Here is an 18,134-nt window from a genome sequence, read left to right on the forward strand (position 1 = left end):
TCAAATTAAAACCAGCAAATAATCAGAAAGTTTGTATAATCCATCCATCCATCCATCCGTCCGTCCGTCCGTCCGTCCGTCCGTCCGTCCGGTCCATCTCATTCATTCATTCATCCATCCACACATCTAGTCTCTATCTGTCTATCTGTCTATCCATCCATCATCCATCTGTATATCCATCCATCCATCCATTTGTCTATGTATCCAACCATCCATATATATATATATATATATATATATATATATATATATATATATATATATATATATATATATATTATATCTCCATCCATCTGTCATCCATCCACCCATCCATCCATCCATCCATCCATCCATCTATCCATCCCTCCCTCCTCCATCTGTCCATTCATCAATCCATCCCTCCCTCCTCCATCTGTCCATTCATCCATCCATCCATCCATCTCTCTATCTATCTATCTATCTATCTATCTATCTATCTATCTATCTATCTATCTATCTATCTATCATAAAATAATGATTAAAACATGTAGCTTTATACTGTATGTTGCTGCTCCTCTCAAGGTCACAGGACCACTTGAGGAGTTACACAACAGCCTTCACACTATGATGGTGTTCAAGCATAATAATAAAATCAACTGAAGTTATAGTGTAATTTCATCCAGAATCACATACGAATGTGAGAACAAATTGAAATCATCATGAGGTGTGGAGCACAAAAGGATCCTCACCTTCCACATGAGAATGACAATCAAACCCAACAGAATTACTCCTGCCAGGACAGACACAATGATTATCCAGAGAGGTGCTTCATATGGACCCTTTTCTGTCCCTGCAGACTCAATAAATACTGAGAACTAAACAGAGAAAAGATGTTTACTGTCATTTATCTCTAATGCATAAAAAGTCATCTAAACAGAAAATATATACAGAAAAATTGCCTCATTTTAATATTTATTTGATTTTCCCTCACTTATGCTAAAGTTATGTAGGAGAGAGCTCTACGAGACAGCTATACAAAGTCTAAGATGTTGAGTTTGTACCTCACAGGCATCGTTGATCATCTTGATGTTAGGTTTGTCTGTTTTCAAACTCAAGGTGGCATTACCAGACACTAATATTTCTGAACCTGTGTAGTCCTGAGAAAAGTCCAGCACAAATGTTATTTTTCAGGACTTTACAATGCATGTCACATACAGTAAATGCTGACATATTAAACCAATTGCTACAATCAAGATTTGGTGACTTAATAAGCCACTGTATTTCACACTATAAGTCATAATTACATCTCCAATTTGCACATAGAGTGGGGTTATATAGTAAACAGACACGTATGGTAAGGCAGACTAAAAAGGTACAAATATAATCATTGCATTAGATAACAAAATATAGAAGCAAGTCCCATTTATTTTAAAGAAATATAGCATAAGCACACTTTTCAAGCAAAACATTACACAAAAACAGTTAGTTAGGTCCAATAATTTGATTAACTACACTTGTGGTTCCTCTGTTAGGGCACCTGGGGGAATTTGAAGAGAACTTCATACATCCACTAAAAAGATGCCATTTGCCTATATTTTGTTATCGAATGAAATGACATTCAGACATTTTTAAGCATGACTTAAGTACCCAAATACTTTACAGGTCCACTGTAATATCAACTTTTAGCCAATAAATGATAATTAATTTTAATATGGCATACACTGAAAGACTGGCATTATAAACTGAAGTGTTGGATTTTAGTCATACAATAGCTTTGTGTGAGGAACAGACCAAACTTAAAATCACTGAAATTCTTCCCCTCCACTGTAGCTCTTGAGAAGATTTGGAAAATAATAATAATAATAATAATAATAATAATAATAATAATAATAATAATAAAGATTTTTATAGACTACTTTTTGGTGCTTTTTTTCAAAATAGTAATAAACATCTTCTTTTGAGTTCCATAGAAAAAAAGAAAGACATACATGTTTGGAACAACATAAGGGTGAGTAAATGATGACAGAATTTGCATTTTTTGGGTGAACTATTCATTTAAGCCAAGCATTTTAAAAGCTAGAGAGCTGTTGGATTTGTCATTGAGAGTCTGATATTTGACAAGGTTCTCACAAGTCTGCAGTAATGAGCTAAGATGGTGAAGTTTCCAATAAAAACTGAGCACTAACCTCAATAATTGTGCTGTTCCATAAACGCGCTCTGACAACGAGTGTGGCTGAGGTGCCCATGCCTAGCAAGGGGCATGTAAAGGTTTGACAGAGGGCAGTGCCTGTGGTGCAGTCCTGATATTGAGAGAGAATGGGGAGTTACAGCAAAAACACTTTTTTGTCATTTTTTATTATTTTAAATTTTTTCTTGTCATCTTAAACCAGCTAAGACCAGGTTGGTCAGGCTAGGATACCAAACTAAACCTGATAAGACCATCTTAAACCAGCTAGGACCAGCTCGGCCAGGCTGGGAGACCAGAATAAACCAGCTAAGACAACCTTAAAGCAGCTTAGACCATCAAACCAGATTAGGTTGGTTTAAGTGGGGGGGATTTTTCAGCAGGGTACTCTATGTTGTATTCTAGATCACGTAAACTATCAGTGAAGATATGACATGCCAGTATCATCTAGTTGCCTAGCAACTAAACAATGGTTCAGGGAGACTGATACACTTACTAGTTTGACAGTTTTCCTGACATCCCGTGAGTTCAGGGAGGCCTGTGGCTTGGCATATTCAGACTCAACTGAGGCATCATCTCTCCTCTTCCTCCTACTCCCAGATTTATGCTCCGACACCTATCCACAGGAGGCAACACATGCATTGCATTAACAAGTGCATTATATTTAGTGCATGATAATTAGATTCAATTTCATCAGTTGACTTATATCCTATATTATATTAATAAGCATGAATCACCTTTAACGTGTAGAAATGGTGTTATATACTTGATGTTCTTTCATAGCTAATTCCCAAGTTCTTTTTTGAGTTGTGGGTTTATTTGTACAATATCTACTCTTCCTAAGGACAAATCACAATGACTTATAGGAACAGAAAGACAGACTAACTCAGTGTGAGAAGCAATGACCTCCATTTCATATTAGGGGATGGAAAATAGCAGTGTGAGCTATGTGTAATCAAGTTCTGGGAAATGTGGCACTCACAGTCCCAGCATGTGCTCGATTCTGCTTAGCCTCAGTCTCAGACGGCACGCCCGTGGACCGCCAACAATCTGTGCACTAACCGTCTGATGCACATACAGGGTTGGGGGGGGTTACTTTTTAAATGTATTTCACTTACAGAATACAAACTTCTGCTCCAAACTTACTTCAAACTTACTTCTGTGTCTGCTCGTATGAATGTAACACATCATAAGAAAGTGTTTCACCACTGTTCAAATGCATTTTGGATTGAATCATTTATATGTATAAATGTTTTCCATCTAAAATGACTAAATATTAAATGAAACAAATGAAAATAAAATTCAAAGTGATCTCTTCAGTAATCAAAATACTTTTTGAATGTAACTGTATTCTAATTACCAATGATTTAAACTGTAACTGTAGTGGAATACAGTTACTTATATTTTGAATTTTAAATATGTAATCCCATTACATGTATTCAGTTACTCCCCAACCCTGTGCACATAGTACACAAAATAGGAAAACGCTTTCTAGAACTACTCAGTGCAAATCTGATTGGCTGGTTTGATGGAACTTTTGCGAGTAGAAGCACACAAGACTTTTCAGTCAGCCTGAAACAGAATCGTGTTAACAAGGTTCCACGTTGATGCAATAAGTGCTTTGAAGGCGAAATAATCACCAGATTTGTCCATGTTTGCCAGGTTAATGACATCAAATCTTTAAAGCTGCACTACGTAACTTTGTGCTCTCTAGCGACATCCGAGGTTGAAACATAAAATTGCAAGCAGTTTGCGGAAGAATACATTACATCAGTTCTCTTCTGGTGGATGAATATCCCAATTTGAGCCATAAAAGTCACATTATGGAGTCATAACGTGCTATTTTCATGTTGATATTATGTTAAATGATTAAACATTTGAAACAGAATTATTACTTGCTTTGATGAGGATAAACAATGCTCTTATTTACATATTTGAATGAATTTTACTCTTAAAATGCTTTTCTGAAACTAAAGCACTTTTAAATAGAGAACAGGGGACTCTCCTCAGACTCTCAACCAGTATATTTTAATATGATTATTCAAGTGTTTTATCTACTATTAATGTTTGAATTGTTCTGCAATTTTCAATGTAAGTGGTTAAACTCGTGATAAGGCTGATACAAGTTCAACAGAAGACTTTATTACTATTATATTATATTATCAAACCTCAGTTACTACAATAAATAGCATGTCTATGCAATGCACACAATAAAACTGTGATCTAAAAACATAAAACAATAATGATGGGGATACAATATATGTAAAAAAATAATACATATTAAACATGTAACAGTAACTTCACCGGACAATGTAGATACATTGCGATCCGTTAACACACGAGTAATGTTCAATTCATACAAGCATGACAAGCAATATAAGCTTCAACAACCCTACCAGAAAACATATTCAAGCACTATAGCAGATAAACAACTTCACCAAATGGATAACAGATAAACATCCATCTAGACTGCAACAATGCTGTCCTGAACTCTGTAAGAGTTACTGAACTGAGATGAACAGCGTAGTTAGTTTCTCCAGCCGGAACATGAGACAGTGGTACTACATACCTGTGTGTGCGGACATGACATAATGACGCAAGGATGAATGTCATAAGCCAGCGATTTCATGCCAAAACGAACCCGACAGCTCAAAATACAAATAATTTTTATAGGCTAACCGCAGTGAATCGGGGTAAGGTAAGGACATTGTTTTGAACACTGATTGTTTATGTACTCAATCAATAATGGCAATTTGTTCATTTGTAACCAAAGAATCTTACACAGTTCAGCTTTAAAGATATTCAGAGTTTTAATTGAGGCAAGTCGTAGAAAGTGAAGTGGAAATCCATGAGCATAGCTGCATATTCTGCTTGGTTTCCTTGGTTATGTCTGTGTAATACTCTGTGATGAGGATTTCTGTGCTGTACTCTCTACACATTGTTCACTGATTTCATGTTTGTTTTCTGTGCAATTGTTCACTTGACTTTTCCATCAAGTACTGCTTGTGATTGCATAAAGACACTGAATCAAATTACTTTGGATGAAAATACATGTTCTCAAAACTTGTAACACTTTTAAACAGACTGTAATACACTACGTTTGTTTATGGGCAGGTCATGTAGTAACACAGTCAGTTAAATCATCGCTCAGGTATTAGTAGAGACACGGGCCAGATCTGACAGCAGTTTGCAGTTCTGTCTTGAGTACAAGCACCATTTCTGTGAAAAAATGGTTATCATACATCCAGTGACTTACCGTTAGATTGAGGGGATTTATTATGTTCTTTTCAGGGACACAGAATGACTTGGAGGTTCCTGTCATTTGAATCTCTGACAAATAAAGTAGCCACTTCCCATTAGACACTTCATAAGGCCATTGAAAGACTACTTCTAGAAAACTCAGATTTCCCAGAGGTTTTCCAGGAACGTCCACCTGCAGAAAAATTAAAGAACACATACAAAATGTAACTATACTGAGTAACTGTGATCCAATTAGAAAACAACTTAAATTGCACAATTTTTTGTTTAACAAATACTTATCTATAACAAATTGGTCTAACCGTGAAGTTGAATTCCACTGGGCTTCCGATATCACTAGTGGATTTCATGGCTGATTCTCCTACTACTTTCCCACTGCATTCTGTCTCAAACTTAGAGTGAAGTCTAAATAAAGTGTCAAATAAAGTATATATATATATATATATGCATATTAATACAGTGGCTACAAAAGCTAGTTGGAAACTGTTGGACACTTAAAGGGATAGTTCACACAAAAACAGAAATTCTCTCATAATTTATGTACCCTCATGCCATCTCAGATGTGTATGACTTTCTTTCTTCTGCAGAAAACAAACAAATATTTTTAGAAGAACATTTCAGCTCTGTAGGTCCATACAATGCAAGTGAATAGTGGCCAGAACTTTGAAACTGTAAAAATTACTTAAAGGCAACATAAAAGTAATCTATAAGACTCCAGTGGTTAAACCTGTGTCTTCCAAAGCGATATAATATGCGTGGGTGAGAAACAGATCAAGTCCTTTTTTACTATATATCCTTCCTGCCAGAAGGAGGTGATATGCATGAAAAATGCATTTTGCCAAAAACAAAAGAAATAAATATGAAAGTAAAAATGGATATTAATAGAAAAAAGGCCATAAATATTGATCTGTTTCTCACCCACATCTATCATATCACATATACAGGTTTAACCACTGAAGTCTTATAGAATACTTTTATGCTGCCTTGTTATGCTTTTTGGAGCTTCACATTTCTGGCCACTATTCACTTGCATTGAATGGACCAGCAGAGCTGAAATATTCTTTTAAAATCTTTGTGCTTTGCAGACGAAAGAAAATCATACATATCTGGGGGAAAAAAATGTCCAGACCTAATGTTTTCATCTTTTTTTGCTTTGCATTTAACCAACTGATGTCAAGATGATTTCAGTGAATGCATGAAGTCTTGAACGTATGACGTCAGGTCCGCTCAATTCACACAGGGGTCAAATAAACTAACCAGTGTGTTTTTGCCTTTTCTTTTTCTTTAAAATAAATGCCACTTGGTTTGATACTTTGAATTATAATGCAAATACATCAAAATTCTCACATTCTAAGTCTCCAAATACTTTTGGGGGCTGCTGTATATGTATAACATAAAATAAGACTTTTGTCAGCCAAAAAGTATGAAATGCCTGGATGAAATGAGGTAACATGAGTCATTGTTGACATCACTTTGAAAAGCAGGAAGGCAGAATAAATACACTGAAATGCTCTAAGGATAGAATAATGCTGCATAACTCACACACGCAAGCTGGGCTGTAGGATGTACTCCACCACCAGCACTCTCGTCAGGGGCCATAGATCATTCTGATCACTCCGCCTGAGAAGAGCAGATGAAATAATCAGCCAGCGTCCAAATCTGAATCATACCTTATGATCATGCCTCTTTTGTAGCAGTTAAGGCAACCAGGCTTTCCTTCACATAAACACATATAAACTCTATATGAAAGGAGTTAACGCTGAATTTATCTTTCACTGTTTTTCCAGTGGATTCATGTGTAAGTTGGGGAGTTAATAATATTGAGCTCTAGAGATTGTGTTTTTAGGACAGATATAGATTTTTTTGTGAGCTCATTTACTGCAAAACAGCTCAACGCAAAATGTTCTATTGAATCTGAAAAGAAAAAAAATGTTTTCTCATACGTTGTGATTTGCAGATCAATCTGAATCTCTTGCATATCTATTGTGATTCCTGATGTTTCAAAGGTGATATCAATCTCCATCTGTGAAAGATAGAAGTGACCACAACAAAATTAAGACTTAATCCATCTTTAAACTAGATTAAAACGTTTATGGACAACCTTTAGGTTGTCTTGAAAAAGCCTGGTCTGAAAGTTTAAATAGTTTAAATAGTTTAAATAGTTTAGATAGATAGATAGATAGATAGATAGATAGATAGATAGATAGATAGATAGATAGATAGATAGATAGATAGATAGATAAAATGTTTTAATACTTAGCTAGGCATTGTTAACATGTTTTAGCATGTTGCTAGCATGTATTAGCACCTAGCTAGGTATTGCTAGCATGTTTTACTATATTGCTAACATGTTCCTAGTATGTTTTAACACTTAGCTAGACATCTTTAGCATGTTTTAACACTTAGTGAGTATGTTTTAACACTTAGCTAGGTGTTGCTAGCATGTTTTAACACTTAGGTAAGCACTGTTATCATGTTTTAACATGTAGCTAGCATGTATTAGCACTTAACTAATAATTTCTATCACGCTTTAACATGTTGCTAGTAAGTTTTAGAATGAATCTTGTTGTTGCTACCACACTTGAGCATGTTGCTTGCATGTTTTAGCACTTAGCTAGGCATTGCTCACATGTTTTAGCATGTTGCTAGCATGAATTAACACCTAGCTAGGCATTGCTAGCATATTTTAGCATGTTGCTAGCATGTTCCTAGTATGTTTTAACACTTAGCTAAGCATTGCAAGCATTTGTAGCATGTTGGGAACATGTTTAAGCACTCAGCTAGGCATTGCTATCACATTTTAGCACATCGCAAGCATTTTTAGCATGTTGCTAGCATGTTTTAGCACTTAGCTAGCCGTTGCTAACATGCTAAATAATAATAATATGTTTAAATAGTAGACCAGTCTTTTTCAAGCCAACATAATTAATTACACCTATTCCAATGTATTTTTTACAGCATTTGAGATTCAATTCACATCCTATTACAACTCCTGTCTCAATAATCCTAAAGAATGCTGTGGCAGGGCGGAGGGTGTGGCCGGGTCGTGATTATACACACCCGGTCCCTTATCAGGCTAATTAAGCCTCCGAGAGGGATAAAGGCCGATTGCGGGCGGTAGTGCGGGAGAGAGAGATCGTTTACGGGCATGTCCGTCATGTGTGTGTTTGTCTTTTGTTTCAGTTTACCAATTAAAATATTATTTACATTGTCAAGCCGGTTCTCACCTCCTCCTTTCCATTGAACTGCTTTACACACATGATGGACAAGTCCGTAAACGATCTCTCTCTCCCGCACCACTGCCCGCAATCAGCCTTTATCCCTATCGGAGGCTTAATTAGCCTGATAAGGGACCGGGTGTGTATAATCACGACCCGGCCCCGCCCTCCGCCCTGCCACAAATGCCCATCTAATTTTGCATACAGCTAGCCCAAAAAGTATTTGGACACCTGAGCCACACAAGAAAGGTTTATGAATGTTTTTGCATTAAATAGCAAAATATCAACTCAATGTATTGACATTTATTTTAGAGATATAGAAGTTTTTGATGTAAAATAAGAAAAATTATGTCAGTTTATGTGTTATAACCCCTTAATGTTTAAAGGTTTTCTGCCATTTTGGTGATTAAGATTATTATAAAATAACTTATAAATGTATTTTTAGTAATTTTAAGGCTCCCTTTGAAGTTAACTGAGGCCTTCTGGTTAAGAACCATTGATCTAATACAATAAAAATAATATTAAATTTGACTTAAGTGTCCAAAAGTGCCTTGCTGTGGCCATAGTGCATTACAATTTAGTTCTGTAACTGCTATTAAAAGAATACTTCACCCCAAAATGAAAATAATGTTTGGGGGAACTATCCTTTAAAATATCTCTACACTTAAATTCCAAGGTAAATGTGAGCTAATATTTACTGGTACCAATGAGGCCCTACCCTTTGATTGCTTTTGAAAGGGTCCCCCAGCATACATTGAAGAAAAGACTCATCTGACAATTCAGCACTCAAGTTCTGCAAGAAAACAAAAAAAACATTAACTGAGATAAAAATCAAGATCCAGATTTGCATAATAATATAGAGTGATACATGAGAACCTGTTATGTTCTGTGTGAGGAACTATTAAAAAAGGTAGGAGGAACTGATCTATCACTTATGAGGAGCTCTCATGATCTAAACCCTCTGGCTCTCACCTTGGGGCTCAGGCTGGAGAAGCTAAGTGAGGTGGGAAAGGTGACATTTAGTAGAGCACTGTAAGCATCTTCTGCGATCCTGCCCTCTGACGGGATATTGGATACAGTTACCACCAATCGTAGCTTCTTTGTATCAAAAGTGTAGTTGAATATCTGGCGGCCATTCTGCCTGTAGAAACACCAAAACGGAATGTCTATTAAAAGAGTTTTTAAAGTTTTTTGTTGTGAGAACTTTTAGATATGCTAGATGAACTATTCTCTAACATAACATTTACCTGGCATGACAAGTAGCTAGTTTTAAGCCAATCAAATTTCTGTGTAAACACTAGAGGTCAACCAATAGTGGATTTTTGCCGATACCAATAACTAAGGTGATGGAAAAGGCAAATAACTGATTAATAGTATTAAAAGTCTAGATGTAGTTATTGTACAACCAAAACCACAAAAATAACGAAGATTTGGTACAGTATGCAGGAATTTAAACTATAAGCGAGTTTCAAGCTCAAACAATCACATAAGGGAAACAAAGCATGGACTCTTACATTTACATTTACATTTATGCATTTGGCAGACGCTTTTATCCAAAGCGACATACAGAGCCCTTATTACAGGGACAATCCCCCTGGAGCAACCTGGAGTTAAGTGCCTTGCTCAAGGACACAATGGTGGTGGCTGTGGGGCTCGAACCAGTCTCCTTCTGATTACCAGATTATGTGCTTAGACCACTACACCACCACCACTCTTACAATCATAAACAATGTATTATGATAGAAACACAATTAAGAAAACATTGTCATATAAGCTATAAATACTGAATGAACAATAAGTACCAGAGGAGCACAGAATAATAATAATAAAAAAACCTATCAGCAACTATTGACGTTGATTTCTGCCGAAAACCGATAGCTCCAAAAAGCAACTACAGCCACTGATTAATTGATAAAACCGCTTTATCAGTTGACCTCTAGTGATCACCCAATAAGTTATGTACAAATATATTGTTCATAGTAAATTCATGATACTTAATGCATTTACAAATGTTAAAGAATGGAACCTTAATGTAAAGTGTTATCAAAATGACATTATTTTGTTAAATTATTACATAACTAATTTTAATTACAAAAATATCAAATTTAGCTGTCACACCCTGTGTGCAATCCTGTTACCACTTGACTTTGCCCTATTGTATTAAATGCTTTCCTCAAGCTCGACATGGAACCCTGTTATCGAAACCCAAATAATTCTAAGAAAATTACCTAACAAATATTTTTGGATTTGAAAAATGACCCACACTCCTTTTGCAACTTTATTGTCATTTTATTTAATTGTATAAGTCAGTACATAAAATAAAAATGTAATAAAAAAAGCAGATAATTTTTCTCTTGAGGTTGTTAATGCCCATGGATCTTTGCACCCTAAATTGGTAGAGCTTTTTCATCTTTAATTTTTAGGAAATATAAGTTTATCAATAACTATAAATCAACATTTGTTCCCAAACTAGCAAGCCCTTACTCTAAATTTGCAACCCTATTACCCATTCTGACAGTTTTTTTTTAATCAGTGTGGTCTATTTAATTTGGATGTCTATTAATGTTTAATGATACAACAAAATGAAAAAAATGAGAAGACCCCCCCAACCGCAATCGCCTAGTAAAGATGAGGATCTGACTGGCTACAATCTTTCTTTGATGCATGATATGAGATATTAAGTCTATAAAATTTTAAAGCATGGAATCATATTTCTCCTTTCATATACAGAGTGATACTCAGCCTACGTGACTTACATTGGAAAAGGTCTGTTCTGCTCATCTGTGAATATTGCCGTCATTTGAAGGTTGCTCTCACACTTGTTATCTGATCCACAGGCTTTCTGAATGTGAATCTAAAGAATGAGATGGCATTTACAGGTATATAAATGAAAACGTGACCAGGTTGCCCAGAACAGACATTATGTTTCCAATAAAACACTATTTGTGTTCAGGCAAAGTGAAGTATGCTGTCTAAGGCACCTCTTTTTTGACCATCAGAGTGTCTCCCTGGCTAATGACAGGAAAAGCACTGAGATCCTCCACCGACTGCTTGCCTGAGGGAGAAGGCTCCACCAATGACACACTAAACAAGAAAACTATTGGGGACACCTTATCTTGGATTGTCTTGGACTGTGGGATTCAAATACAGAGACAATGAACATCATATCACAGTTATAGCTGTTATATATTTAAAATAAGTGAAATCAAATCATTTTAATTTGTATAGCGCTTTTCACAATACACATAGTTTAAAAGAAGCTTTACAGAAAACCAGGTACTTCAATAAGAATAATGACTGTTATGTAATAAATAAGAGTTTAAATTGTTGGTGAGGAATAGACCAAAATTTAAAGGAATAGCGCTACCAAAAATTGTGTCATTATTTACTATCTTCTTGTTGTTCCAAACCAGTATGCTGGTTTTTTTTTTTGTTCGTGGAACACAAAATTATACATTCAGGTTTGCTGCACAGTTGTTGTTGTTTTTTAAAAAAAATCATATTAAAGACTTTTAAAGACCTTTTTTAAGACTTGAACAAATAAAATTAATTCTGTATGTCCATACCAGACAAACCTAGACAATCTCAAAATAAATCACAGTTAATTTTACAGACTGGACCAACATTTAACAAGGATGTGGAACTTGTAACACTGTTTTTCATAAAACAAAATGGAATCTGAAAAAAAATTAAAAAGATATTTAGTTTTCCAGTTTTATCATTACATTTAATAATATCATATTAAAATAGGTTTATGTACCAATTCATACAAAGAAGAGGTTGGCAAATATAGCATTTTTCTGATAATAAGGTGTTGGAAGAAAGTTACTGATTAATTGACCAATAGTTTTTATAATCGATACATTGAGTGTGCTAAAAGATGCTCTTAGTCTTTCCTTACTGAGGCTACAAAAGAGTCCAAATTGAATGAAGTCCCACATGTAGATTATTGTGCTACTTAAATACCAATAAAAACTAGAAAAACATAAGTCTGTATGCATAACAAGGGACTTTTAACTATAAACAAGCCCAAAATACACCAGGGACTTTTATTTTGAAATGTATGTGCTCTTATCAGCTCACACAAACAGGTATGGGAGACAAAATCGCTTACAATCATCAACAGAGTATCACAATATACCAAATATGAGCAGTACTTCAACAGTAGATTATCATTAACACACTTTAATTCAGCTGCTCTGCCTCTCGTTGTTTCGAGCACAAAAATGTGTCATGGACACATTCTTTCGCCCATCTGCGCTATTTTTAGTTGTTGGTTTATAACATATGCTATATGGATGTCTTTGACCGTTTTGATATGTTTCCGGTGATGTGATACTGTATGTGTGTGTGCATCTAGTTCACACCATGCTTTGGACTACATGTGTGTGCGTAATGTGGATGTGTCTTCATCATATTTCAGTGTGGATCGAATGTTTTTTTTGGCTCATATCAGCATGGATTGCTTGTGAACCAGTCATATACTATTCAATAGAGGTGTGAATCTTCATTGGCCTCACAATTCAATTCGATTACGATTCAAAGGATATCGTTTCAATTATAAAACGATTCTCGATGCATCAACATGTCCTTCAATATCTTTCTTTTTTCAAATTCTTCAAAATTATTTTTTTTGTTTTAAATATCAGAACGAGTCACATTACATAAACTGGCCTTTTACATTCAGTATGAGCTGTGAACAAAACATGGAACATTCACAAGATTAAATAAATGGTTCTATAGTTTAAGAGAGTATCTCAGTTTTTTGGTTTCTTTCTTTAGAACCTTAAAAAAATATCTTAAAAAGCACAAAAAAAAATATTGCTTCTCCATCAAACCACACTGAATACTATTACTACAACTGATTATATTATTATTTTTGTTTAAGTATTATAAATCATTTAATAGTATTTAATTATTATTTAAAATTAATCTATGCCATGCTATTTATTTTAATTTTTAAGCACAAATGGAAGTTGCTGGTCCAGAAATGTATCAAGCGTCCCGTATGCACTGTTCTATCAGTTTCCTCTGTGAGTAAAAGATAAAACCTTTATCATCAGGCGTGCACACTATCCTGACAAACGAGTGATCAGCAATGATAAAAGCCAATGAAATGGAGAGTGCTCAAGAGTAGAGAATGGCATCATGGGGAGGAGGGGGGAAGAAAAAAATAATTAAATGAAAACATCACCAACATCTCCCGAACCGCTGCCTCTTCATTATTTTCTAATTATGGGTGCGAGCTCGTCTTTCATTTTGTTTGTTGGCTTCTTATCACGAATAAACTCTCCCGTTGCTATGTGCATGGGTTTGTGAAAGAATTTCAGGATAGTAGTTTCATTCGGAAATTTTTTTTTTCTTTTCCAACAGCTCTTCTATTCAAGCTTTTCAAATCAACTTTTATTGAAGGATGGGGCAGTTAAAAACATAATTGGACCCAATGCAAAACAGTAAGTAGATAGTTTCATTCATGAATATTTCAAATGTCATAACTGTTTGACAGTTTATGGTGCAGAGTGTTAACAGTTGTGCTTGAGGTGAACAGTTTAATATATTCAGATGCAATGTGTTGGATGTGCGTTATGTGTAAACCCTGAAATGTAGTTTTATTATATTGTGGGGTTGTTCATTGTCTTCCGATTGAGTTTCAAATATGGTTGATTTCGAGGAGCTGTGCGATGTTAACCAATCATAACAGTGGTCGTTTACATTGAAGTGTAAGGAGGTGCTTAGGCCAAAACCGGGAGTTTCAAACAAAGGGCCAGAGACAGGGTGAAAAATGATCATATATTACTAAATTATGACCATTTTGGTGCAAAAAAAAAACCTTCATAACATTATCAGTGGACATACGGGAAGGCAATAAACGAATTTTAAAAATAGCATTTCATGACCCCTTTAACATTAAACAATGTGAACATGCAAGCCCATGTGAACAAGCTTCTGTCATGCACCCATGAACGCACAATGGACATCAAGATTTTTATACAAAATTATTTATATTTTGGGTTGTTTCTCACCATAACATTTTAATGCATTTGGAAGGCTTGAAATATGATGCACAAGTCGAACAGAGTACATTTATGAATTTCTCCTTTTGTGTTCCACATAAGAAAGGAAGTCATACAGGTTTAGAACAACATGAGTGTGAGTTTTTGGTGAACTACCATTTACATTTTTGTTCCACAACTATCAAACTTATCATATGGTTTCAGAAGACTTGGTATATAGTGGGCAAGTCATGTGGAGTACTTTTGTAGACCAATTGATACTTTTTTGTCTTGTTTTTGTCCTTTTTTTTGTTTGACATGTGGTCGTTATGAGCTGTCATTGTATAGAAAGAGCTATGTTAAGATTCTTCAAAATATTTCCTTTTCGGGGGGCCTGGGTAGTGCAGCAAGTAAAGATGCTGACTACCACCGCTGGAGGAGTTGAGAGTTCAAATCCAGGGCGTGCTGAGTGTCTCCAGCCAGGTCTCCTAAACAACCAAATTGGCCGGTTGCCAATCACATGGTTTAACCTCCTCATGGTAGCTATAAAGTGGTTCTCGCGCTCGGTGGGGTGCGAGGTGAGTTGTGTGTGAATGCCAAGGAGAATAACGTGAAGCCTCCACACACACTACATATCTGTGGTATTGCGCGGATTGACAGTCTCAGACGCAGAGACAAGAAATTCGTCCTCTGCCACCCGAATTATAGCGCATTGGGAATTGGGCATTCCAAATTGGGGAGAAAATCAAAAAAGAATAACATTTTTACTTTTGTGTTCCACAAAAAAAATTTAAAATAGGATAAGGGTAAGTTTATAATGACAGAATGTTCATTTTTGCGTGAACTATTCCTTCAATGAGTAAACCCATTTCAATAACATGTAGGCCTATTCAAGGCATTTATTTGAGTCTCTCCACCAAAAAGAGTAATAAATGGCATTTTAAAGGATGGCATAGTGTCATACCGCCAGCTCGAGTTTCAGAGAATGACATTCACCAGAAGAAGTAATGGATATTTCATCAGTGAATTTGCCTTCTTTGTTGTCAAGGAAATGAACACGAGGACTCCGATGAAATTGATCAGCTTCCACTGTATATTTCAAAGCTGAGAAAACATCAGACCTTTCTTCTTAGCATCTGTATTCTGACACTCAGAAAACTAAACAGCACATTAAATAATACATGCTACGTATATGCCAGAAACATTAAGGAAGTTTTAAAGTATATTTAGAGTATAAATATCGATATTTTAGCACTTACTAATACTTTTAGTGGAGCTGGTACTGCCAGTGCTTGGTGTGTAGGCGAAACAGAGTTTTGCCTCAATACTGTAGCAAGAAAACAATAGAATAACATGAATTAATTTGTCACAGAGATATTTAAAAAAACAGTTGCAACACTTCAGCCATGAAGTACTGTTTGTATAGTAGAATATTTGTGGTGCACTGCATACATTTCCAAGTAAACAAGTGTGAAAGTTTAAGTAAGAAGTTTAGAAATGTAGTACCAGGAATCACAGTCATTAGGGTCGATAACCTCTGGTGTTACAGTGAAAATCTTCTTTAGGTGAATTACAGGACGTGCCCTTATGAGTGGGAAATAAAGACAACAAACTGAGATACAAAACACATTAAAATATACTGTAACTCTGTAATTGTAAAAGTTTGGTGCTTAATAACTGAACACTAAGTAAAATACCTAATCAAATTACCTAAGCAAGACCACTCGATCATCTAATGATCCAACTACTATATCTGGGTAACTGTTCCTGTCCACATCCATGCCACCACTGATGGAGTAGCCAAATGTCTGGAATCCAGCACCTGGGATGTCTTTTCCGTAAATAATCTGAGGAAATATTGTACAAAAGTGACACATTTGCAATAAACTGTCCTATCTAGAGTATGTCTAGTTTGAGTGAAGTTTGGATCAGTGTGGATAACTGGGTAACACTTTAGTTGCCCCTGTAATTGATTTTCAGGGGCAATTTTTACCTTTTTTGATGGTGTACTTTTTCTTACCACATAAAAACACTGTGTATCGGAATAATTAGAATTATTAACTAGGTCTAGAACACATTTATAAGATATACATCAGACTGTACAAATAAAAAAACAGTTAAGGTGTCATTTTTTAGCCCCAACATTTTGAATTTTGGGGGCATTTTTGTCACTTTTGTTGTAATTTTTTCCCTGAGCCCAATTAGCTTCTGACACAGGTGTGGAGGCAAGTATAAAATTACACCATTATCAAATTGGCAGTATTAACCACAAATAGTGTAAAATAAAGCCCGATACCACATTCACTCCTGTAAAATGTTAATTTATCATTCTTTTATTCTAACTTCATACTTAATGAGTCTTAATACTCTTTATAACATAGCTCTCTGTAATACTTTATTCTTATTTGTCTATCATGCCATTCTCCATTACAATATTTATGTATAATGAATGCTAATCTATATAACTTCATTCAATTTCCTCATGTCTCTCATATGACTTCCTGGTTCTTTTTCTGTTTACATAAAATAATTTGAACTCAAATCACTATTTCATGTGCATTTATTTAATTTTTTTATTTGGAAGCTATGTAACAAGATTTTGTAAGGGATAATGTACAGTCAGCTAGGTCATTCTCTCAAAATAAATCCCTTCGGCGTCCTCATCACCCTGTTGGGATATATTTTGTGATAATGTCCCGGTTGACTGTACATTATCCCTTACAAAATCTTCTACTGAAAAATTCTTAAACTTATACTTCTAAAAAAATTCTCTCACCTGACTGGCATTGTGGAAAATCCCGTCTTTGTTGCCTACCCATATAAACACCATGCCTTTTCCATGATATGGAGCACCAACAGCAAAATCTTTGATTGAAAGTAGTGAGAAACCATCAACTGTGAGAAAATACTTCTTAGTAAAGCCACAAGAAGGCAGCAGAGTAAACAGTTTTGGGCTATCTATCGTATGTGCTACTCTGACTAAGCCTTGCACACAAAAGTGAATCAAAGGGATAGTTCACCCAAAAATGAAATTTCTCACCTATCATATCACTTTTCAAGACATGCATTAAACCAATGGAGTCTTATGGATTACTTTTATGCTGCCTTTATGTGATTTTTGGAGCTTCAAAGTTGTGGCCACATTTCACTTGCATTGAAAGAACCTACAGAGCTGAGATATTCTTCTAAAAATCTTTGTTTGTCTTCTTCAGAAGAAAGAAAGTCATACACATCTTGAATGGCATAAGGGTGAGTAAATATTGAGAGAATTTTCATTTCTCTTAAGAGCAAATCTGCTGAATTAAGATCTGTTATTAATAAAAGTTTTGTATGTCATATTTCAATCTAATTTCACAATGCTTTCAGCTACCAACAAGAGTGTAGAACTCTCAGGTTCATTTAATACATTTTGCAATGTTTAAATCCCTTCTGCAGAATTCCACATATTTCTCTCTAAATTCATAGAAAAAGTCTACAGATTCGGTCTGGGCCTGGAAATAACCACTACATTAGCATTAA

The 18,134-nt window shown here is 35.3% G+C and overlaps 1 protein-coding gene across 1 annotated transcript in view; it reads right to left on the reverse strand.

The window, feature by feature from the left end:
* The window catches only part of LOC127652253 (integrin alpha-3-like), a 60,893-nt gene that overhangs the window by 3,408 nt on the left and 39,351 nt on the right, over positions 1-18,134 (reverse strand). The window contains exons 8-24 of the mRNA XM_052138388.1: positions 17,392-17,480; positions 16,326-16,462; positions 16,122-16,199; positions 15,875-15,942; positions 15,580-15,719; positions 11,604-11,753; positions 11,379-11,476; positions 9,595-9,763; positions 9,341-9,415; positions 7,348-7,427; positions 6,947-7,024; positions 5,707-5,809; positions 5,403-5,579; positions 2,643-2,762; positions 2,148-2,261; positions 1,023-1,118; positions 711-836 (exon numbers count right to left, since the gene is read on the reverse strand). Coding sequence (XP_051994348.1) covers positions 711-836; positions 1,023-1,118; positions 2,148-2,261; positions 2,643-2,762; positions 5,403-5,579; positions 5,707-5,809; positions 6,947-7,024; positions 7,348-7,427; positions 9,341-9,415; positions 9,595-9,763; positions 11,379-11,476; positions 11,604-11,753; positions 15,580-15,719; positions 15,875-15,942; positions 16,122-16,199; positions 16,326-16,462; positions 17,392-17,480 — 1,898 coding nt within the window. The remainder of the gene's footprint in view (positions 1-710; positions 837-1,022; positions 1,119-2,147; positions 2,262-2,642; positions 2,763-5,402; positions 5,580-5,706; positions 5,810-6,946; positions 7,025-7,347; positions 7,428-9,340; positions 9,416-9,594; positions 9,764-11,378; positions 11,477-11,603; positions 11,754-15,579; positions 15,720-15,874; positions 15,943-16,121; positions 16,200-16,325; positions 16,463-17,391; positions 17,481-18,134) is intronic.

Source organism: Xyrauchen texanus, chromosome 12 (assembly GCF_025860055.1).
Source record: "Xyrauchen texanus isolate HMW12.3.18 chromosome 12, RBS_HiC_50CHRs, whole genome shotgun sequence".
NCBI classification, from domain to species: domain Eukaryota; kingdom Metazoa; phylum Chordata; class Actinopteri; order Cypriniformes; family Catostomidae; genus Xyrauchen; species Xyrauchen texanus.